This window comes from Eurosta solidaginis, chromosome 3 (genome assembly GCF_040869045.1).
Source record: "Eurosta solidaginis isolate ZX-2024a chromosome 3, ASM4086904v1, whole genome shotgun sequence".
Lineage (NCBI taxonomy): Eukaryota > Metazoa > Arthropoda > Insecta > Diptera > Tephritidae > Eurosta > Eurosta solidaginis.
Window position 1 is genome coordinate 281,431,908 of NC_090321.1, and position 24,854 is coordinate 281,456,761.

At 37.2% G+C, this 24,854-nt stretch overlaps 1 protein-coding gene across 2 annotated transcripts in view; it reads right to left on the reverse strand.

The window, feature by feature from the left end:
• Tmem63 (transmembrane protein 63) overlaps window positions 1–22,850 on the reverse strand; it is a 39,802-nt gene extending 16,952 nt beyond the window's left edge. For both annotated transcript variants that reach the window (XR_010951384.1, XM_067776727.1), the window contains exons 1-2: window positions 22,689–22,850; window positions 2,148–3,101 (exon numbers count right to left, since the gene is read on the reverse strand). Coding sequence is in view for 1 of the 2 variants with exons in the window: in XM_067776727.1 (XP_067632828.1) it covers window positions 2,148–3,089 (942 nt within the window). In the remaining variant the exon portion in view is untranslated. The remainder of the gene's footprint in view (window positions 1–2,147; window positions 3,102–22,688) is intronic.
• Between the last annotated feature and the right edge of the window lie 2,004 nt (window positions 22,851–24,854).

Sequence of the window (24,854 nt, forward strand, 5' to 3'; positions counted from 1 at the left end):
GTCATACGCCAAAATCTATTTAAGCCTTCTTAAAAATCCTTGCGCAATTTCTGGATGGCCGCATCAAATATACCAAAAGCTCTTCCTCTTTTTAACACAAATTTGTACAAATAAGTGTTCTTTCTTAAAAGAACCAATTTCCTTTAACTATTTTGATGCATTCCCTTTAAAGTGAAAAAAACTCCTAAGAAATGGCAGAGAAATCTCCCTCTCACTCCATTCATAATACCTACTTTTTTCCCATAACTGGTTTCCGCTTTTTCGAACATTGTTCACAATAAGAGGCAACAACAACAACACCAATAAGAAAGAGAGAAGTGAAAAAACTCACAAGGAATTTTTATTTAGAATACGAGGAATGAGAGTAGGGAAAAAACTCACACGGAATTTTTTGTTTAGAATTGGGCTGAAGAAATATCCTTTGAGGATCAGCGTTTAGCGTCAAAAGATAAATTTAAAATACACTCATAAAAAAATATTATATGAATTTTTAAAGTTTAGAAAACAGCCACGTACAGACTTTTTTATTGTTTTAATTGAAAATTCAGTCGACATTTAGCCCAAACTTCAAGTCGCTGGCAGTCAAAGGTCATTGCCAAAAACTACCTTTGCAAGAGTTTGGCCCGTTTTCTCGTGTACTGCCGATCGCTAAGCCATTAAGAATCAGGAAATGGAACTTGTCCACTACTTTCCTTAAGAGCTCCTCCAAGGATCTATGGAATCGTTCCACCATACCATCGGACTGAGAATTCAAAGCAGTTGTCCGAGTTTTTCGAATGCCCAATGTCTTACACATTTCTTGGAACACATCTGATTCAAAGTTCCTGCCTTGATCAGAATGTAACTCCATTGGTATAACATACCTTGCGACCCAATTGTTTGTAAACACTTCTGCTTATTTTTGCGCTTTCTGATTTGGAATTGGGTATGTCTATGGCCATTTGCTGAAATAATCCATAACCACCAGTACGTATTTGTTTCCGCGTTTGCTAATAGGAAATGGAACTGTGATATCCATGCGATCCTCTCAAATGGTGCACCTGAAATATATTGCTTCATCTGGCCATGATTTCGTATTTTGGGCCCTTTCGCTCTGCTGCAGACCTCGTAGTTGGCAATCCACTCGGTGACCGACTGACGGCAACAAACCCAATAGAAACTCTGCTTAATTTTCTCGAGCGTCTTCGTGAATGACCTCCACGTGGGCCGTTATGTGGCTCACTGAGAACGTCAGGAATCCTTTTCCTTGGAACAACTATCAGTTTCCGCTTACATTGACCATCCTCACTCTCCCATATTCGATGCAGGCAACCGGATATCAATTGCAGACTGTTCCACTGTGCCCAATATCACTTCACAATAGGACTATCTGCTGACATCTCTCTATTTGGTCTTTCGTTTCCTCGAGCCCTTGCATAACATGTGACAGATCTGTGTTTTCGAGCTGACACCTCCTTAGTTGTTCCACGTTCCATTCATCCGTACATGTTATAGTCATAAGCTGAACATCTATGATGTCTTCCTTAGCCTCAGTTTACGAACAGTGCTTGCATTCCAAATTACATTGTCTTCGTAACATCAGCATGCAGAATTCAGCCCTTTGTAGAAGAAAGTCACAAAAATGGCGTCGGACCCCTATGCCAGAAGTTGCCCGGCGAACGCCGTTCATAAACTAAATACCCTGAACTCGCACTGCTACAACAACAAGCATTTTGAACCACATTTTGGCATATATGTCTGAAACGGATTAAGATATCTCAAAAATTTAAATATCAGCAGCCTTCATTTGATATCCGTTTTGTACAAATAAATAACCCGTGACACTAGAGATCTAGGGTTTTGAGATGTATCCTAAAATTTAAGTTATCCCTTGACTGATGCAACAGTGAAAGTTGCACTCAATTCTATGCAGTGGTTTCTGAGTGATGCACGTATAAACATACAGACAGACAGACGGACAGACAAAAATTGTAAAAACTGCTGATTTTCATACACTGCTGCCCAATAGGGACCCCTCGTATAAACTTTTCTGAAATATCTTCAACGTACAGACATTATCTGATATTATATCCGCCCGAACTTGGACTTCCCTACTTGTTCTTTCTTTGCCGTCTAGAATCTTCATAATAATATATTAATATACTAACCTGAATAGTATCTCGATCTCGATGTTGTTCACAATATACTCGAGCTTCTAATATTTTCTCGTATTCTGCACTTCTCACCGTCAATTTGGAGATATTGTAAGCAATTTGAACATCCTCAATATTTACGTCGGGAAATAATTCTTGTATATAGTGACGTATAACGGTTTTATTACGATCACTTGCCGAAATATTTGTTATCATAATTGTGCGTGTTGATGCCGTTTTGAATGCGTTGCGACCGGACGAGCGTCGCATTATTAAAACAATCAATGGCGCATAAATAATCGTAACAATAACGTGAACCCATTGCCACGCCGATTCATAAGGCACATTTTCCATAGTCGTATGACCGAATGCGTTAAGATCTGTTCTACCCTCGTATCCGGCACTAAATAAATTTACCGGTAAAATGACAATGAGAGAAACAAACGTAACTATTGACATTACTATCATGAGATGCTGTTGAAAGGATAGATAATGTACTGCATCCGGTCCTGTATGCAATAAGATTTGCTCTTTACGTAATTTCCATGTTATTTTAATCCATGCAAAAAATCCTTGATCGTAATCAATAGGTGATAGTGGTATTTCGTTCGAATTCGATGTAAGACTGCCACGTCCTTCTTCTACGCTATTTCGTGTTCGGTTAGTTGATGTTTGAGGATGTGCTATATCAGTAAAGCGAGTTGCTCGGCAATAAAAGACTTCCGTCCAACGTTTTTTACTGCCATTATTATTGACAAGCGCCAAGCGACCATAATCTCCAGCTTGATGCCTTAATACTGTAAATAATCCTATAAGCAATAGCCAAGAGATAACGTTCAGTACCAATGTTTCCGGAATACCGTTGAAATCAGTGGTAAAAATTGTAGTCTTATTTGAGACTGGTTCACATTTATCACTCCAGCCGCGTTCAGCAAACATATTGTTAAAAGCATCCATAGTCCCTTATACCTATTTTGAAGTAGTTGAAAGATATTTAATTAGATAGTGCGAAAACAGCATAGATAACAACAATGATAGAACAATTTAATTACAACAATACTAGCGATACCGATTGTTTCCCTTTTTGCAGATAGTTCTCGCTAATTTATGAATAAAACTCACAAAAAAAAATGTTTAATGCCCCACTGCTATTCAAAGTTAAAGCTATGCAGGGATGTATGCGAACCGTGCCTAAAAGATAATTTGCAGTCAGGTGGGTATATTCAGCTGTACTTCAACGGAGCCTTCCCGATACCGGGCCGCCTCGAGAACTAACGGTGGTCTTAGCACAATAAGGACCGCTGCTGTGGTAGGCCGTTTAGCTCATTTTCTAGGGAAAGCGATCAAGATTACTCAAAATATCGTCGGACTCGGGGAGCGAAAGAAGTGGAGAGTCAGCGAAATCTGTGATGGACCAGCAGGTGAGTCCGAACGTAGAAGTACAGTGGAGAACGGTACGAAGCAGGGAGAGAAAGAGTGTCCTCTTACATTAGCGTGCATTACTAAGAATTGTTCAACTCTTAGGAGCTGTGGCCGGCTTAACAGACCTGCAGAATGAAGGCATTTCAAGAGTTCTGCTGTGAAAACCCCAGGAACGCAGACGTTATGACCAAAGTTTTGTGGAGGACTAAAAGCCAAATGTTGCTGCGTATCTTACGTATGAACCTCCAACACAGCATATGAACCTCCGAAATAAAAATCAAGGACAACAATCCTAAAACACTAGAAGCGGGCGAGATTGGAAGAGGACATGTACTTGTTTAGAAGCAATTTATTTCCATTTTACAAGCAAACTTTTCATTTGACAAGCAAAAGTTTTCTTTCATAAAATTAACACACAAACATTACTAACGTCCATATTACGTAAATCTTTAAGAAAATTCAAGTTTAATTTTTAAATAGACATACGGCTGAATTCTGTAATTCAGTCTCATCTCAAGTCTTAAAGTTGAGATTTTCCTTTAGAGACAATTTTTGTGACTTGAGATGATTTCGGTATTCAGTAAACGAAAGTCACAAAAACAATTCTCCATATAGCTGCCGGGCAACGCACAAATTTGCTTGATGGTTACCATAGCAGGGGGTAGTTGTGTGCGATTCGGGCGATGTCGTGCTTATCGTATTTGTTGTCGGCTTCGCGTTGATGAAAATCAAAATTTTTAGATTTTTTCGCTTGACAGCTGGTCTATTTGATCGTGGCCGACGTGGTTGACAAGCATTAATGTTAGTTTTGTGAGAACGTGCAATCATTGTACAGGTCTACAAGTAGGATATGTAGCAGCACGCACATACACAGCCACGCTCACCTGATAAAATGCTTGTTCTTGTTCGTTTTTTTTGTGGATGCTATTTGGCACTGTTGTACTTCTTAGGACCAAACAAAGTTTAGTAGCTGCTATCGAAAACTGCTTTAATTTTTTTTTCTTATATTACAAAGAAATATACTAATTTACTTTCAAACGAGCACTTAATTACATCTCTCTTTAATAACCATATATTTTGGACAATTTTAATTAACAAATTGTGATACTATTTTACGGGGACGATTGCTAAAACACGCCCAAAACCGTCGGGGGAGGTATTAATAGACGCGTTTTTGCCTCGCTTCCAATAATTCGAATACTTTTTCTCTTCGGACTATTGACAACAGGACAAAACGCGTCTATTCATTTTTCTTTCCGCTTTTTTGGACGGGTTATTGCAGTCGACCTCGGTTTCAAACTGTTTTTCGCGGAGAACTTTTGAACGGGTAGAAAAACTTAACTCCCGTGTTTGTATTCTTAATACCGAAATAACTACGCGTCCTCAGATACCCCAATTGAAGACTTTTTTATAATTTTCTGAAGGACCCACATGGGTGCACTTAAAATTTCCTACTAAATTCGTTAAAAGAAATTTACCATCACAGCAACCCATATCTGATATTCCGATCCCTTTTTTGCTTCCCTGTGTCGCTTTCGACGAAGCAACCCCGGTAATTTTGACACTTCGTTCAGTGTCAAAACTCATGTTCCACGCAGGTTCCAGTGGGTTCCACGCTAGTTTGACACTGACCGAAGTGTCAAACTGCCGTGTGTTAGAAAGGGAAAGAAATTGTTTCCCTCTCATATATATCATACTTGTAAACCTGTACAATGCGTGCAATGAGCAACTTCGCGGAAGAAAAATATTTTACGTTGCGGTTTATTGAAACCTACGAATGCAAAGGTCGGATGGAAAAAAATCAGGTAATTTTCTTAGTGGCTTAAGATTAGCATCTTATTATATTAAAATTGAATAAGCTACAAAACTGCATACTCGAAAAAATTCTTAGAAGAAAGTTTAAAAATGTTTATGAAAATTCGCAAAATTTACAAGCAATAAAAAATCGTCATCCGATGACATGCTTACGTCTTCACGCTACGAACCATTGTAAATTTTACCAAGTAGCGCAACTAACAGGCGATCGGTGAAAATTCGCACATTCACACGCACAGTTCTCGACTCAGTTTCAAAAAAAACTTTAGATTATTTAATTCAAATTTTAAAGTGAGATAATCCTTATAAATTTATGTATACAGAATATATATGGCGTTTTTGTTGTTATTAAAACAGTAGTTTTATTTATATTAAAGCTTTTATCATTTTTTTTTTAACTTTGAAAAAACTCCGAACACCATTCCTTCATTATATGACGTTCGATTGCCTAGTCCACTGCCTTCCACTCTATTCGCAACATAACCTCTACTTAAGCTGCCAAACTATATAGTAAACAATGCTACGAACATAGTGTACAAGTACAAGTGTGTTGACTTATTTCTGACAGGCACTCGCTTAAGTGAGCATAACGGGAAAATCTGGGCTGCCATTGTTGTTTCGGTTAGGGTTCTGTGCAGAGACGTAAAAGATTGAAACAGGGTTTATGTAGCCACAAAAGTGTTGCTCCTGTTCCACAGCATTTTAATTTTATATCATGGCGAAAAGTGTTCAGTTCAGAGTTATTGATTTTCATTAAAAGTTTAATTTATTACGGAGGGTTACTCCGTTAACTATAAAAAGCAGAGAAAACGTAGAGTTTTCCAAATTATTGTGAAAAACTTTTTAATTTGAATTTCTGTACCCAAGTTCACTATATTTGTGTAACGCAAGAATCTGGAGGTCAATTCCTTAGCTATGAAAAACTGAAAAATGTACATTTATTGAAAACTCACTTGCACACACAATTTACACTTTGAATTTAGTTGTGTTTTATGCACAAAATATTGAATCTTAAAACAAAATTTTCATTTGTCACAAAAAATAAAGAAAAAGCGGCCTAATGTCAAAAACCCTATCGAAATACAAACTGGCTTGTTTATTTTTAATGAACTACGTTGTATTTTTCTTGTATTGCGTTAGTTTTTTTAAATATACATAGTTCACACACTTACACCAGTACTGAAACCTTATTGGCTCCCTCGACAAAAAATATAAGAGAAAATACAAGAAAAATACATAGAAAATAAAGTAGTGTCATATAGGAGTTTGATTTGTTTGCACTTACAGCACCATTTTATTTGCAGGGGACTTTCACAGCTACAAAAATTAAGGCGGATTTACGCAGACGCTTTGGTTGTGTTGCATTCATTAATTCATCTAACGGGCGAAGTATCGAAAAATTTACATAAATGCTTTGGTTGCGTGCCTACGCTTTGATAATGCCATACGAAAAACAATGAAACGCCGTACGTAATATTTTTAAGAAAGTGTCAGCTAGAAGATACAGATCTATCACAGAGAAGAGATGTTAGCAGAGAGTCCCGTTGCGAAGCCATATTGGGCACAGTGGAATAGTTTAGAATTGATATCCGGTTGCCTTCATCGAGTATGGGAGAGTGAGGATGGTCAATCAAGAAGAAACTGATAGTTGTTCCCAGAAAGAGGATTACTGACGTGCTCAGCGAGCTGCATAATGGTCCAAGTGGAGGTCATCTTGGAATCACAAAGACGCTCGAGAAAATTAAGGAGAGATTCTATTGGGTTGGTTGCCGTCAGTCGGTCACCGAGTGGATTGCCAACTGCGAGGTATGCAACAGAGCGAAAGGGCCCAAAACACGAAGTCATGGCCAGATGAAGCAGTATATTTCAGGTGCACCCTTTGAAATGATCGCTATGGATGTCGCAGGTCCATTTCCTACTAGCAACCGCGGAAACAAATACGTACTGGTGGTTATGGGTTATTTCAGTAAATGGCCAGAGGTATACCCAATCCCAAACCAAGAAGCAGAAACAGTAGCAGAAGTGGTTAAAAACGAATGGGTTGCAAGGTATGGTGTACCAATGGAGTTACATTCTGACCAAGGCAGGAATTTTGAATCAGCTGTGTTCCAAGAAATGTGTAAATCATTGGGCATTCGAAAAACAGGGACAACTGCATTGCATCCTCAGTCCGATGGTATGGTGGAACGTTTCAATAGAACCTTGGAGGAGCATTTAAGGAAAGTAGTAGACAAGTACCATAAGGAGTGGGATACCAGCATACCATTATTCTTGATGGCTTACCGATCAGCAGTGCATGAGACAACGGGCCAAACCCCTGCAAAAGTAATTTTTGGCAATGACCTTCGACTGCCAGCTGATTTGAAGTATGGGATAGGTGCCGATGCGGAGGGGAATGTCAAGAAATCCACTGGTGTCTTGGAAGAAGAGCTGAGAGAAATACACGATCTTGTAAGGCAACGAGCAAAGATTATGAGTGACAAGATGAAAGCGAGGTACGATAAAGCAATTAATTCGGAAGGGTTTCAGGAAGGAGATTTGGTGCTGCTATACAACCCACAACGAAAAAAAGGTTTGTCCCCGAAATTGCAGTGTAACTGAGAAGGCCCATACAAAGTTGTAAAACGGATCAACGATGTAGTGTAACCGCATACAAACCATTGGCAAACCACGAACCAAAATGAAAGTGGTCCATTTGGAAATGCTGACAACGTTTAGATCGGGAGATTTGTCTAATCGGGACGATCAGACTTAGGTGGAGGGCAGTGATACGAATATTAGCAAAACTAAGGAGTGCTGCCATCTCTAAGCCGATGCTAAGCAGTGACGTGAATTCACATCCATAGATCAATCATTATGTATCTACATAAACGAAACAATAATTGCGTCTACACATATGTACCATGTACGTATACGAGCAGCGGAGAGTCAATGCACAAACACATGCATATATCTGAGATACTCCTATAAGTATGCAATGAGAAAAACTATAAAATTGTGCAATTGTAGTTACAGCTGAGAAGTTTGAGAGCTGCTAGACTAGTAGATTCTGGAAGCGCCTAGAAGATGCGAAGGTTGAAATCAAAGAGTATAAAAGGCGGAAATTGTAGAGGCGCTGGAATTCAGTTTGATTTGAGTTGTCAAGCAGTTTCGACTAAGACGCTATCTAGCAAGAGCAGTATTATTTTGAATAGTAGAGTTTCATTTGAGCTATCAATCAGTTTGGTTATTAAGCAAGCTATTCGTTGCACAGTTTGAGTGTTATTGTGAAGTACTTTAATAACGGCCATTTTGTGTTATTACAAATTGGAGTTATTTATTCAACAGTTTAGTGATTCGAACTTAGCAGAGGATTGCAAATAAGAGGATTTGCAAGTAAATTCGTTACAATATATTTATTTTCAAAGTTCCCCAAAAACTTCTTGGCAACTTTTGTCATCATAAAATGCTTAAAGTTCTTCTGTAAGTAGAGTAAAGGTTTGGTGAATTTGCCCATATGACCTGCTGTCTTCGGACATATTATGTTAGTTAGAAATGCCCCGACTGAATAGCGTCAAGCGCATACTAAGCGACAATAAGTGCCAAGTAGAGTTACTAAGAGGCATCAAGTTATCCTTAAAAAAATGTTTTACTTCACTTGTTTTTGAAAACTCAGTGGGAGGTGGGGCGCTCCTTTTTTTCCTTTGCTACCAAAAACTAAAACTAAAACACCACACTACGACGTATCTAATGATGTAAGCTTCATAAATATAATTCAGTTCATATAATTTTCTAATTGTTTGGTTTTATAAATTACTTATATTCGATTTTTTTCTTTCTATACAGAAACTTATACCAAAGGTATGTAAAAAACTCCGCATATGTGAACATATAACGTTATGTAGATAAGAATGTAGCTAATAAACATAATGTTTTACGGAAGTTTGGTTTAAAATTGCTCCGTTCTTATACGCATGCCAGCTTCCCAAAGGGTAGACTTTAACGATATGAACGCATGCCGAAAAATTAATCAAACTGCTGAAAAAGGAGTCCGTGTATCTATTATCTCAACATTATTTCAACTCGTCATAAAATTTGGCATATAGGTTCTACAACACTAAAAAATAATTGATCTTTGCCCGACGGTCTGAGGTAATATTGTTTGGTTATTAAAAAAAAATAATAATTAAACAAACCTTATAGAAATAATTATGCAAGTGTTTTTATTGACCACTAACGCCCCGATTCTAGTGTGGTAACAACATTCTTCACCACGGTAACGAAATCATGTGGCAACTTTTACACCCTTTTGGTATTCTACCCGCGAAAGTAGCCGGATAATTTTTTACCCACAAAAGTAGGTGGTTACATCGAAATAACCACAAAACAGCTGTTGTTTAGAAAAAAGCAAAACTGAAAAATAAAGAATTGTAAGCGCAGACAAGTAAAGATAATATTAAAAAAATGTTGCCTCTTGCTATACATATTTGTTTACATTATGTACTTTCACAGAATAAATTACCTATGTACCTATGTAGAAACTTTTAATGCATAATATGCATATATAATTCGTCCCGTTTATTCGTTATCCACTTATCTACAAGTGAGACATTTTCGGTAAAGCGAACACGGTTGCCACACCATGTTTTCATTTGGAATCAAAATTCATCGAAAAAAGGACCAAATTTTTGTTTTAGTTTATTAGTATAAAATAAAAAATTTTATGATGTGTCCATATAAAATTTTACTAAACATAGTGAAGACTTTCTTTTAATTCAAGCTGAACAAAAAAATATATGTGTATGCAACCAAAAATGGTACTATATTTTGACATAGGACCAAACGTTGTGAACCTCGTTTTTGTCACAAAGCTCTTGCTTCTAGCATTATGTTGTTGATTGCAATGAAGAAAAATGTATAGTGCAGTTAGGTTTTAGTAAGCAGCGGTTCAAAATTTGCGTTCTGGTGTTGCCGAACTATGTATGTGGAAAACTCAGTAAATCATAAATGAAACTAGGCAATTTTGTTAGTGCTATTTTTATAGATGCTTACTTCTTCCCTTAACGTTTAAACTTCATATCAGAGCCTAGATTCAGTAAGTGTGAGTTTTGATCCCAGGCCTCAGGGGTTCTGCTAGCACCTACGGGAATATTTTTATACCAATCAAATCTCTTTAGCATTTGCTTCCTTCTGTCTTAGAGTTAAAATATTTCTTGTGCCATGATACTTAGTTTTAAATTACCTTGCGTGGCTTAACACCACAATAGTCCTGGAATTCCTTGAACTCATTGATCTGGGTGAGAAGGATTTAAATATCAACGTGCCAAATTTCATTGTATAAGTTTTGAAAGTGTTAGGCTCACGGCAGAGTGCTCGCTATAAGCTACGCTAGGCGAGAAGCAATTTTCATATATTTTACATAGTGTTGTATAACCGATCGAAATATGTAGCCGTTATTAATATTATTATAAAATAAGAGTTTTTTTTTTTTGATTAGTCGGTTATTTCATCAACAATTAACGACAATGTGTTTGCCAACACTTTCCTTTCTTATGCCTGGCATAAACTATATGCTAGGTGAAATATTATTGTTCTGGTACATTTTATTGATTAAGCAATTTTTTATGGTGAGATTTCCATTGAAATAAATTCAGAATTATATGGGGGCTAACGAAAGTGTGGCAAATTTTGGCAATATTGTGAAAAAGAAAGAAAAGTACCAATCGTGGCTACTGCCTAAAAAGGACCAAAATTGAAGAAAAGGGACCAGCGAACCAAGACCATTTTTGGTCCAAATGGACCAAAGTGGCAACCGTGAAAGCGAAGAAAACTACCCATCAAATTTCTCCACAGAAACTGGTGAGTTTTTCGGTGATGACAGCGTTACCACTTGGGCCAGAATCGCGGATAAAAGAACTGGTAACGATATTCGGTTACATAATTTTCTGGGTACTATTTTACCGGTAACGCTCAGAATCGGGGCGTAAAAGAAAAAGAACAAAAAAATTCACTTCGGCTTGTATAGAAACCGTTTAGAGAACACCAGAAAACGAGCAAAAGTTTGAGCCATGGTTCAACTATATACAGGTTGGCTCATCTGTAAAGCAACAAAATATGTCTGTTCAAATTGTCAAAATCTGTGTATTGGTGTTGGTGCGAATGGTATGGAATGGAAACATAAAACTTAGCAGTTTTTGTATGTGTAAGTAAAATGTTGCCAATGTGTTGGTTTCATTTTGAGTTTGCCATCTCCTTTTGACAATCCCTTCGACCATGCAATGACATAAATAAAATCAGCTGATGAGATGAGCCAACCTGTACATAATTGAACCATGGTTTGAGCATTAATCTCAAACTTTTTTTACTACACAAATGACCGGTGAAAAAAAAAATTGCGTTTAACTTGGTTTCAATTTTAAAGCAGATTATGCCCGAAAAATCACTCCAAAAATCACAAAAAAATCGGATCAAGTCGATGTTCTCTGGGTCAGAGTCCTGCGCTCTATGCGCTGGGCTATCACATCTATATAACAATACATACATATATATCATACTATATTATTATTAATACACCGCTTTGTTGGTATTGAATTAACAGAGATTCAGTAAATAGGTGACGCTACTGTTAATTAAACTGAATTTTTCGTCAAGATAATTTCAACAGAAAAAAAAATGTTGATCTGAAGTGAACAATAATCTGAAAACACGACAAATCCTCAACCAATCTAACTATTTTTCTGTTAGAAGAACTGGCCCCTGAAAACTATTTTCACTCAAGCGCTAACTATGCAACTGTCTAACGAATTCTAAAAACTAAAATAAGTTATGATCACCGGCCTAACAAAGTTGGTATCAATGGGCTAAAGTTGGGTTTTCAAGTCAACCAGCCTTGGAAAGGTCGGGGCCTATCTATACCTCGCTGTTCGATTTCTATGTAAATGACAATTGCAGTTGCTCCTCAACTCCACCGCGATTTAAGATGCATTGTTGTTGCTTCGATACTGTGTTTTTTTTTTTAATCTATAGACGTTTACGCTTAAACTTTATATGGACTGCTAAGCGTCAAACTTTATCTACTCTTCTGAAATTGCCGCGCATAAAATTAGTACTACTAAATTTCAATACGCATTATACTCAGATTCAACTGAAATACATATGTGTCTATGTTTCACCTCTGCACTAATTCTATATATCACCTCTTAAAATGGTGCGTGCCCACAATTCATCGAAACTGATTCAGCTATATGTTATACACTATGACCATCAGAGGGTTGTGTCTCCCTGTGCTGTAGCTAGTTATTTAACCGCTAGATGGCTCTCCTAAGAATTATCTAAGCGAGGATACGCCTTGCTAGACAGAGCTGACGGGAACTCCAACACATTAGCAGAATTTTTGACATCATAATACACTTGCATAAATTTTTCATTTTATTCGTATGGAAAACCGTGGTATGTATGTGTATGCATACACGTATACAGAATGTTTACATCAGGTTTGTCATGTCGCCTCTAACAACCTGATCGAAACTTTGCTTTACGCCCTGATGTAAATTTCCATCAGCCATATCTGTCAATTGATGCCTCAAATGACTGACAGCTGTCTAGCAGGGCGCGCTTTTTTACGGGCAAACGTAAACGTATACGCATGTAAAAAAAATACGGCTAATGCAACAAATTGTTTCGAAAATGAATGTATGACTTGTAACACTTTTCACAAAGGAAGTTTCTAGATTTTACTCAATATATTTAAACTCTTGGGTTTTGTTATTAAACCAGAAATGTACACCTCTTTTCATTTTTATTTTTAGATTTTTTAACATTTTTGTTTGGTTGCACAATTTTGAGATTTTGGACGTATTGTTGTTCAATTAAGTTTAAAATGTAAATTCAATAAAATTATATAAATAAATAAATGTAAGGCGCGATAACCTCCGAAGAGATTTTAGGCCGAGCTTCTCGTCCAATTTGCGTCGTGCTCCTTTAAATTTTTCCTACAAAATGGCGGGACGGGACCTACTTGTTTAATGCCGACTCTGAACGGCATCTGCAAGGTAGATGAGTTTTCACGTACAAGCTTTTCATGGCCGATATCCACTCGTATTGCTCGCCAAACACATAACAGAGTAGTTGAGATGTTTTGAATTTAGTAGGAAAACGTTTGAAAAATTGCTTAAAACGTTGAATGTTTTAAAATTCAAGCTCAATCCTTAAACCGTGCACCTCATTACTGACTCACATTCTTTCAAGACTTTGATGGAGCTGTTCTATCTGGGAAACCGGCAAAATCAACATAAACAGCTTAGAAATCAAACGAAGAATAGATCCTGCCAACAAACACTACGTTGAACCGAGTAGGCAATTGAAAAGTTAAGTTCTCTCACGAAACAAAAATCACGTTTAGTCGCTCAACATACCTGTCCTGATGTATGGCTCAGAATCATGGACGGAGCGGCAAGAAAATGCGATGACCCTTGGAGTCTTATTGAGATATGAAGAATAAAAGCCCTAAGGCTTCACTGGCTAGGTCATGTGTCCACACCCGTATTTGGATGGGGGAGACATCCACTCCAAAATATCTTAGGCCTTTATGCGCCAATTAATGATGATGATGATTAAATAATTGTGCAATGCCTGTCTTCAATAATATTTGCACGTCGCCCCTTTCAATAGATGCCTCTAGCAGTAGCCTCGGCTGTGAATGTAACAAGATTCGCCACGGGTAGGTGAGGTTGACAATTGGGTTGCGCTACACAACCCCTTGAAACAATTTGGTATTTTAATCGCCTCTTACGACAGACATACCTAACGCGGATATATTCTAAGCCCCTAACTCTGCTGGTCGGAGTCACTTGGCATATTCAATAGAATTATGTTATTAATTGTAATAACGAATTGTACTAATAATAAATTAATTAATTTAAATAATATATATTTACCGGGGCTAGATCAAACAGTTCTTTGCTATTATGTGCCGGCTTGGACAATTCACCAAAAACTGTCTGTACATTATTTATTTATTTATTTATAAACAAGTAAGGAAGGCTAACATACTCAGCTGAGAGCTTTGGAGACAAAATAAGGGAAAATCACCATTTAGGAAAATGAACCTAGGGTAACCCTGGAATGTGTTTGTATGGCATGGGTATCAAATGGAAGGTATTAATGAGGGTTTTACAAGGGAGTGGCCCTCAGTTGTATATGTGAAGGCGTTTTCGAGATATCGACCAAAATGTGGACCAGGGTGACCCAGAACACCATCTGTCGGGTATCGCTAATTTATTTATATATGTAATACCACGAACAGTATTCCTGCCATGATTACAGGGGCTTTTGATTTCGCCCTGCAGAACTTTTTCATTTTCTTCTACTTAATATGGTAGGTGTCACACCCATTTTACAAAGTTTTTTCTAAGGTTATATTTTGCATCAAAAACACAATCCAATTACCATGTTTCATCCCTTTTCTCGTATTTGGTATAAAATTATGGCATTTTTTTAATTTTTCGAAATTTTCGATATCGACAAAATGGGCGTGGTCATAGTCGGATTTCTTACTTACTTAATAGGCGCTTAACCGTCTAAACGGTTATGGCCGCTACATCTGCTGTTTTCATGGTCCATGCTTCTGCCCCATATAGCAGGAGGGGTACGATAAATGACTTGTAGAGTATGATTTTCGTTCGCCGAGAGAGCACTTTACTTTTCAATTGCCTACCTAGTCCAACGTAGCATTTATTGGCAAGATTGATTATTCGCTGGATTTCAGTGCTGATGTTGTTGCTAATGTTGATGCTGGTTCCCAAATAAACGAAGTCTTTTACTATTTCGAATTTATGGCTGCCAACAGTAGCGTGGTTGCCAAGGCGCGTATGCGCTGACTCTTTGCTCGATGGCAGCAGGTACTTCGTTTTGTCCTCATTAACCATCAAACACATCTTTACCGCTTCTTTTTCCAGTTTGGAGTAAGCAGAACTAACAGCGCGGGTGTTTAAGCCGATGATATCAATGTCATAAGCTTATGCCAGTAATTGCACGCTTTTATAGTATATTGTTCCAGTGCGGTTAAGTTCTGCAGCTAGTATAATTTTCTCCAGCATCAAATTAAAGAAATCGCACGATAGGAGGTCACCCTGTCTGAAACCTCGTTCAGTTTCGAACGGCTCGGAGAGGTCCTTCCCAATTCTGACTGAGCTGATGGTGTTGCTCAACGTCATTTTGCACAGCCGTATAAGTTTTGCGGGGAAACCAAATTCAGACATAGCGGCATATAGGCAGCTCCTTTTCGTGCTGTCGAAGGCGACTTTAAAGTCGACAAAAAGGTGATGTGTGTCGATTCTCTTTTCACGGGTTTTTTCCAAGATTTGGCTCATTGTGAAAATTTGGTCGATGGTAGATTTACCAGGTCTGAAGCCGCACTGATAAGGTCCAATCGTCCGGTTCACGGTGGGCTTCAATCTTTCGCACAATACACTTGAAATGACCTTATATGCGATATTAAGAAGGCTTATTCCACGATAGTTGGTGCATTTTGCAGTATCCCCCTTCATGTGGACTGGACAAAGAACCCTTAGATTCAAACCGTCGGGCATGCACTCTTCCGCCCATATTTTGCTAAGAAGCTGCTGCATGCGCCGTACCAACTCCTCGCCGCCGTACTTGAATAGCTCCGCAGGCAATCCATCAGCGCCCACGGCCTTGTTGTTTTTCAATCTGGTTATTGCTATTCTAACTTCGTCATAATCGGGCGGGGGGCATATATTCCATCATCATCGATTGCGGGATTGGGTTCTTCATCTCTGCGCGGTGAATTGCTGCCTTCATTTAGGAGAACAGAGAAGTGTTCCCTCCATAATCTAAGCACTCTCTGGACATCAGTTACAAGGTCGCGGTTTTCGTTCCTACAGGAGTCGTCGGATTTCGCCCATACCCCATAATACCAAGATAAAGTCAGTTCAGATAAGCACATGAACTAAGTTTAGTAAAGATATATCCATTTTTGCTCAAGTTATCGTGTTAACGGCCGAGTGGAAGGACAGACGGTCGACTGTTTATAAAAATTGGGCGTGGCTTCATCCGATTTCGGCCATTTTCACAGAAAACAGTTATCGTCCTAGAAGCTATGCCCTTACCAAATTTCACAAGGATTGGTAAATTTTTGTTCGACTTATGGCATTAAAAGTGTTATAGACAAATTAAATGAAAAAGGGCGGAACCACGCCCATTTTGAAATTTTCTTTTATTTTTGCATTTTGTTCCACCTTATCATTACTGGCGTTGAATGTTGACATAATTTACTTATATACTGTAAAGATATTCAGACTCTCTTAACATATTTTGAACACGTTCGGTATGACTTTTGTTCAATACTGCCCTCATACCTTTATTACAATTTTTTTTGCAACTTGTTTACTTGCCATCATCAATAGTATTGTATAACAATACTTTATATGAGGCACCAAAATCATTTTAAATAATGTAGTTTTTCCTGCTTTTGAAATATTTTTTCCCAATCTACGCAGGAAGTTGACTTTCTTTGCTATTTTGCCATTTATATATTCAACGTGTTCTTTGAAACTCAAACTATTATCTATAATTACTCCTAGATAAATGTATCTTTGGACCCATTCCAGCTGTGACCCTGAAAGTAAAACTGATCTCATTTCAGCTTCCTCCCTAAATCTAGGCTTTCCTAATACCATACATTTTGTTTTCTGCATATTAACACACAATTGGTTCATACACAACCATTCGTATACAGTAAGTAAACCTTCATTAATCTTTCCAAGCCCAACTTGCACATCATTTTCCCTTAAATAAATCAGTATGTGTATTTTGTAATACTCCTGGCAAATCATTAATATACATAATAACGCACCACTTAGAAGTCAACTTGATGAATAAATTCCTCCAAAAGTTAACAGAAAAAGCAAGCCTGCAAATGCTGCTACAGTGTACTAAAATGTATTTGCCTAAATATTAATAGCATAGTTTCGAATAAAAGTGAATTGGAAGTAATGGCACAATCATATTATGCTCTGAAACGTGTACAACAAAATATATTGAAGATAATGAACTAGAAATAGCAACTTTTAACATGATGTGATTCCCACAGTAGGCATACTGGCGGAGTACTGATATATGTACATTAGAGAAATAAATTTCAATATAATATATAATGGTAGTGTAAACATAAACTTGTGGGGCATCGTAATAAAATTGAAAAAACTTTGTAAAAAGTGGCAAATCGGGGTGCTCTATCACTCGCCCAGCACAAGAGATGCAGCTTTCTTAGACTATTTAAATGAAATATTAATTGATAAATATGAAAAGAGTAACCACAATACTCTAGTTGGTGACTTTAATAATAACATGAATCACATATCAACATACATATAGTACAAAACTGAATGAAATATTCTCTGTAATGGGTATGATTCAAAAAGTACATTTTAATACACGAATAACGGATACAACCTAATCTAAAATTGATATCATATATTCAAATTTAGAAGAAATAAAGTGCAAATCTCTGCATGCATATAAAATTTCCAATCATGAAACAATAATGTTTAATCTTCAAACATCTAAATCATATAAGATGAGAGTGCCTAAGAAAATAATTGCTTGGGATAAATATAGTAATGACAATTTATTAAACCTACTTAGGTCTTCTAATTTTAATTTCGATGAAAATATATCAATCGATGATAAAGTTGAACTGGTGAATCACATTTTAACGCAAGCGATGGAAAACTTAACCTATGGAAAAGAAGTACATATAAAACTAATGAATAAGTGGTACGATAGAGAACTTGCACAAATAAATAAACATAAATTTTCTTTGTATACATGTGCTATTTAGACAGGTCAGTGGGATGAATACAAAAATATTAATAAAATGTATAAAAACATAGTAAAAGTAAAGAAAATTAATCATAATGAACGAAGATGATGCCAAAGAAATGTGGATGTACCTTAAGTCTACAGTTTGCTTAGCGCGGGATAACGATGGTATTAATAAAGCGGTAATCGATGGTATTTTGATAGAAGATGAACTTGCCTTGGCAAATGGTCTTAACAAATATTTTATAAATAGTATGATAGAAATAAATAACAATATACAATACTTCGATATAACATTCAGTGGTAGTCATTCCAATTACGAATTTAAGTTTGCTAAAATAACGACCGATGAAGTTATAAAAATCCTACAAGATTTTAAATACAAAATAGGTGGCAGGAAAATTCTGTCCGACGGCGTAATAAAAGACTCTATTGTGTATACAGGGTATTTCTACGCCCGAATAATTAATAGCAGTTTGGAAGAAGGTATTGTACCAGAAAAGTGGAAAATGTCAACGGAGGTTCCAGTTGAAAAAATTAAAAAGACAATACAGCCAGAAGAGCTAAGACCTATAAATACCATACCAAGTGATGCTAAAATTCTTGAAGTTTATGTTAAGAATCAATTGGTATCAAGAAACTTCAACATATTGGTATTAAAAACATAGAACTTGAATGGTTCCGCAGTTATTTAAAACATATAAAACAGCGGCCAATTATAAAAACAGCGATATCTGATGAACTGGAAGTGCCCATAGGCTTACCACAAGGCTCGGTTCTAGCACCAATATTGTTTCTAATATATATAAATGATATAGTAAATGCAATACAAGACTGTGAGATCAAGCTATAATGCATTACTTATGATCAGTGATAATAATATTACTACTGCGGTATCAAAAATGCAAAATGATCTTAATAATTTGTACACTTGGCTATGCGTGAACAGGCTTAAGTTAAATATAAACAAAACGAAATATATGGTCATAATAAGAAAAAATATTAATGATGAGGACTTAAGTGGGCTAAAAATAAATAGTGAAAGCATACAAAAAGTTAATAGCATAAAATATAAACTACACAGTTGAGAAAGTCGCGAAAAATATTGGTGTTGTGCAGAGAATTGCCAAGTATATATAAGAAAAATATAAAATAATCATTTATAAATCTATTATCGAACCACACTTTGTGTATTGTCCATCAATATTATTCATAATAGCAGACAAAAAAATTGATAAAAAACTACAAAAGCTTCAAAGTAGATGTATGAGGTTTATTCTTTAGAAACGTAGATAGTAGCTGTCAACTTATCTAAGCCGATCCTTACATTATTTACACTATCTCTTGAATCTTCTGTATTCCCTTCAATTTTGAAGCAATCATTTATTATTCCCTTACATAAGAAAGGTAGTAGGTCCAATATCTAGAACTACAGGGGCATAGCTAAACTTTCGACTATTCCTAAAATGTTTGAAAAGATCATCACCTGCCAAATTCAATATATATGTACTTCTTTATTATCACCCAGCCAACATGGTTTTGTGCGTAGAAGATCAACCACAACCAACTTGTTTGAGTTCACCTCTCTAGTCATGTATGGATTTTTATCCAATAAGCAAACCGATGTTATTTATACCGACTTCAGCAAAGCATTTGATTCTGTTAATCATGAGCTTTTAACTCATAAACTTGACTTACTGGGTTTTCCGAAGAATTTATTACTTTGGTTTCGCAGCTATCTCTTAAATAGAACTCAGCGAGTTATGTTCAAAGGGATTCAAGGGGTTGTGTAGCGCAATATATAGCTTCTCCAACCCAATTGTCAACCTCACCTCGAGCGGGGAATCCCGTTTCACTAACAGACGAGGCTCTGGCGACCCCAAGCTCCTCATGGAACTTGCGGGTGGGGAGGGAGGGATGGCCTGAAGGTTTAATGTGGCCATATAAATCGTTCCCGAGATGGTCGGGCCAGCACCTTAATGGTGCTGTGTTACCGGAGCGTATCGGATCTGTATCCGACAAAGGACCGATGAGCCATGTAATAAAATAAACAGCTATCTCCCCGATCTCCCCATTTTTTTTTTGCCTCGTGAAACCTGATATTCTCATCGACCATTTGACGAACGCAGTTGTACCTTAAATCCAGAGCCCTAATAAATTCCTCAAATCTATTGCCGGCAGCACTTGGGGTAACGACAAGAGATGCTCAACATGTCCTTAGTGATATCCGCAAAAAGGCGTCAGACCTCTTAGATAAATACCCTGGGCTCTCAAAAGAGAAAACATTCTCCCAAGGGAGAGGCACGTCACACTAGCTCAACTTCGATCTGGATACTGTAACGGATTAAACTCTTACCTTTCCAGAACAACAATTTTAGATTACCTCTTTTCAAAACAGAAGTGGGCAAACAAAATATATTTTACAAAGGCCTGAAATATTTCAATGAACTTCCTTATCACATAAAAAGTAGTAATAACTTAAACATGTTTAAAAAGTTTACTGGAGCACTGTAAACCTCTTCAATAAGATAAACTTTTTTTCTTTTTATTTTGCATGACTTATCCATACGGGAGCGGGAAAAGGGAATGGTAATAGCGGAAGCATCAAAAAATACCATGCATCCGGTCCTAAGGAAAAGAAAATCGGCCGCCAACTGTATCCCCCAGACCGTTCCAACAACTAATATCGCTGGAATTCCGTACTTTCAGCCCATATATAATAAAATCAATAAAATTATATGATGTGTAACGAAAATAAGGCCAAACAAAAGTTGGAACAGGGGGGATTGGAAAACGGATACACGTTATTTCCAACATCCAAATACATGTTTAACTGTTGATCGGATACTAATACATTCCGACAGCTTAAAATGCCAATTTAAACAAAAAATATATGTTCCGAATTTTATTGCCTTATGCTGGGAGCACTGGAGGATTGGAAATGCGTCCTTTCCAATCTTCCTTAAAAGAGTGGCTCCGAGACTAGTCCGTTTGTCATGCTAGTAAATATGCTGATCGGAATCACATGGCATTCCGACAGCATATTCGATAGAACTAAGTGACTGTAATAATGAACTGCATTTAGTAGATTAAACTTTAGGCCTACAGCCGTAATAATAAATAAATTAAATTATTTTAAATCTCTTTAATTGCCATGTGGAACCAACGCCTCAAACACCCCTCTCACTCTGGTCCGCTCCTGTTTAAACTGCAAGTTTCCTTGGAATCCCTTGTAGGGATATTGATAACAATTTGTGAGTGGTCGCACTCTAATATCTTTGGGTGACTGACATTCAGTAGAGTGATACAATCGACGTGAATCCTCATATGTGAGTAATCTGATCCTTCCATGCCGTAAACAAAGTGACAAGTGATTTGGGTGTTAAAAGCACCAGGTCACCCGACGTGAGGAAACGCGTTAGAGGATATTGATGACAATTTGTGATCGGTCGGACCTATTAGGTGGGGCGAAGCACTGCTACAACAACAACAACGTGAGGAAACCAGAAAGTATGGGGAGATCTTTCTTTGTATAAATCGTTAAAATTTCAAATTCAAATTTCCCCCCAGCGTATTAGGGGGCTTAGAATATACCCGCGGCATATATGCCTGTCGTATGATGCGACTAAAATACCCAATTGATTCAAGGGCTGCCAGCGCAATTTATAGCTTCTCCAACCCAATTGTCAACCTCATAATTAATCGTTCCCAAGATTGTCTGGCTTGTACCTTAATGGTGTTTCTTACCGGAACGTATCGGATCTACATATATCCGGCAAAGGAACATCAAAATAGATAACACTCCCCAAAACCTACACAACAACTGGGGACATAGCTGTTTATTCCAGAAACTACTTCATAGATTCAGATGCCGGGGGTCTAGTGCCTAAAAGAGCTGGTACTTGAACGAAACGGCAATAATTCAATACAGGAAGGTCAAGGAAGTTTTTAAATTCTAGAAAAAATAACTAGCTACTTTTATTAAAACTACAAGTTCTGGCAGATGGTACCACCTACTTTTCAATTCAAAGGAATTTCACCTTTCCTTTTCAATTTCATCCCCTAAATGAGGCCAAATAATTCAAAGTAAATCTAAAACAACGCCAGCACTACAAAAGTTTAACATTAGAAAACTATTGCGAAGAGCAAACCGTCTAAAATGAATCATCTTTCTCATAAAATAAAAACAACTATTATCTTCTTATTTGCAAATCCTCTTACAATGAATGGCTTTTGAAAAATCAAGTACTAAAAAGATAGAACAGACATTCTAAAATGCATTGAACCATGCGATCAAATTGTACTCAGAAAGCAAACGCAACCATAGTGTACAAGTAGGTACACTATGAACGCAACCTGTAACCAAGATTACTGAGCTAGATAAACCCCAGATACCCAATCAACACTTAAAAGCCATATCCATATAAATAGGTACATGTGTATGTATATAGGAATAAAAAAATACATAATACGCATAAACTGCTTCCACTGACTTACTTGAACGTAAATCCTTAGATTTAACACAATCTCAAATGGTAAAACAATTCATTACTAATATATCGCTACAGTTTTCTTTAATTTAAAGTTTTTCGTCAATTACTTTATTGCCACGAATAAAGAGTAAAAATCTATTCCGCCTGGACAAAAAACAATAACATATGTGAGGCAATAGAAAGAAAAACAAGGTACGATATTTTGGCAGCCCGAAATTAGCCGTGGTTGACTAAAATTGTGTTTATTATATAAAACTAAAGGCAAGAAAACGTGTTTTGGGCCATCTAGGATAACTGTGGGTTGAGAAAAGAACATTTCGAAAGAAAATATGTAGAGATAGCACGGTTGTCAGTGCTGCCAGTATGAAGGGCTAATTAAACTTCCTTAACCCTAACGCCATAGTTGTTGCCATACCCATATCCATAATTATCTCCAATGTGATTGATTAATGGTGCCTTAACCTAAAAATCGTGAAAATTTCATAAAAATGAAGAAAACGCAAAAAATTACAAACATATTCCACAAAACATAAGTCTCTTGGTCATAACGTATCCAAAACAATGAATAAAATCTACAAAAAGTTATTAAATTCACCAACTTAAATGTTTTTAGGTTATGGATATGGCAAGAAACCAAAAAAGATTTGGTTGGCTATGATAGGGTTATGGCGTTAGCGTTATGGTATGGAACCATTAAACGATTGCATTGATTTCCATAAGGCAGGTCCGATCAGCTGTTTTGTCGGGTTATGGTTTTATGGTTATAAGCTGTGTTCGAACGCTAAAGGGCCAATTAAACTTCCTTCACCCTAACGCCATAGTCGTAACCATATCCCTAACCATCTCCTATGTTATCGATTAATGGTGCCCTAACCTAAAAATCGTGAAAAGTTCATAAACATGAAGAACGCGCAAAAATTACAAACATATTCCACAAAAAATAAGTCTCTTAGTTATAACGTATCCAAAACAATGAATAAAACCTACAAAAAGTTTTTATATTCACCAACTTAAATATTTTTAGGTTATGGATATGGCAAGAAACCAAAAAAGAATTGGTTTGCTCCCTGCAAAAATCGCGAGTACTCCATGCATGCATGTATGGAGTACTCGCTATGGACCAACCGAGTGCTCCAAAATTACAAAAAATATGGTCCAATATGGTCCAATTAACATTGCGATGTCCTAGGACGGGACCATATACTCCAGCTCTGCATTACATCAGAGTAATCCATGGAGTACCCACAGTCCAATAAACATCGTGTAGTCATTACAATCGTTAAAAACGAGCAGTGTTCGGCATACAATATGTTCGTGTAGAAATATGAGTTGGTCCATTGCTGCATTACAGTGGAGTATAATGGTAAGTACTCCAGTGGACCACATGATCCAACGATTTTTGCAGGGCTATGATAGGGATATGGCGTTAGCGTTATGGTATGGCACCATTAATCGATTACATTGATTTCCATAAGGCAGGTCCGATCAAGTGTTTTGTCAGATAATGGTTTTATGATTATGTCATCTTTAATTGGCCCTTAAATTTTCAAAACATCCAGTGCCAGATTTACATACTTCGCGTTCCAATGAACAGTGATCTAGATACCGACAAAGAAAGCCGTCACTCGATACTTTGGCAACAACAAAGCAACCAATTCATGCCCATTGTTTTTGGCCACGGACCAAAGAGGATAGATATATCTATGCTCTTTGCGCGGACCCTCTCGGGGTAATTTTCAGGATTTTTGGAAATTTTTCGACAGTAATACAATTGGTAGTTTGTTAGTGTATCGTCTTGTGAAATGCACGAACGTCTTCGTTGTCTGTGTACTGTGTGTTGTCTGCTGACTACCTTAAATACGCAATGATTTGTGCGGGTGGTTTGGAATCACGTCCTTTCCAGCCTCCCACACATCGCAGCCCAACTTGTCATGCGTCAAATATACATCAGCTGCTGGAAATCACGTGTTATCACCAGCTGCAGTAGCTTTGGGCGGGTGGCTTGGAATCACGTCCTTTCTAACATCCCACACATCGCAGCCCTGCTTATTGTTTTTCAAATATACATCGGCTGCTCGAAATCACGTCGTATCACCAGCTGCAGTAGCTTTGGGCGGATGGCTTGGAATCACGTCCTTTCTAACCTCCCACACATCGCAGCCCTGCTTAT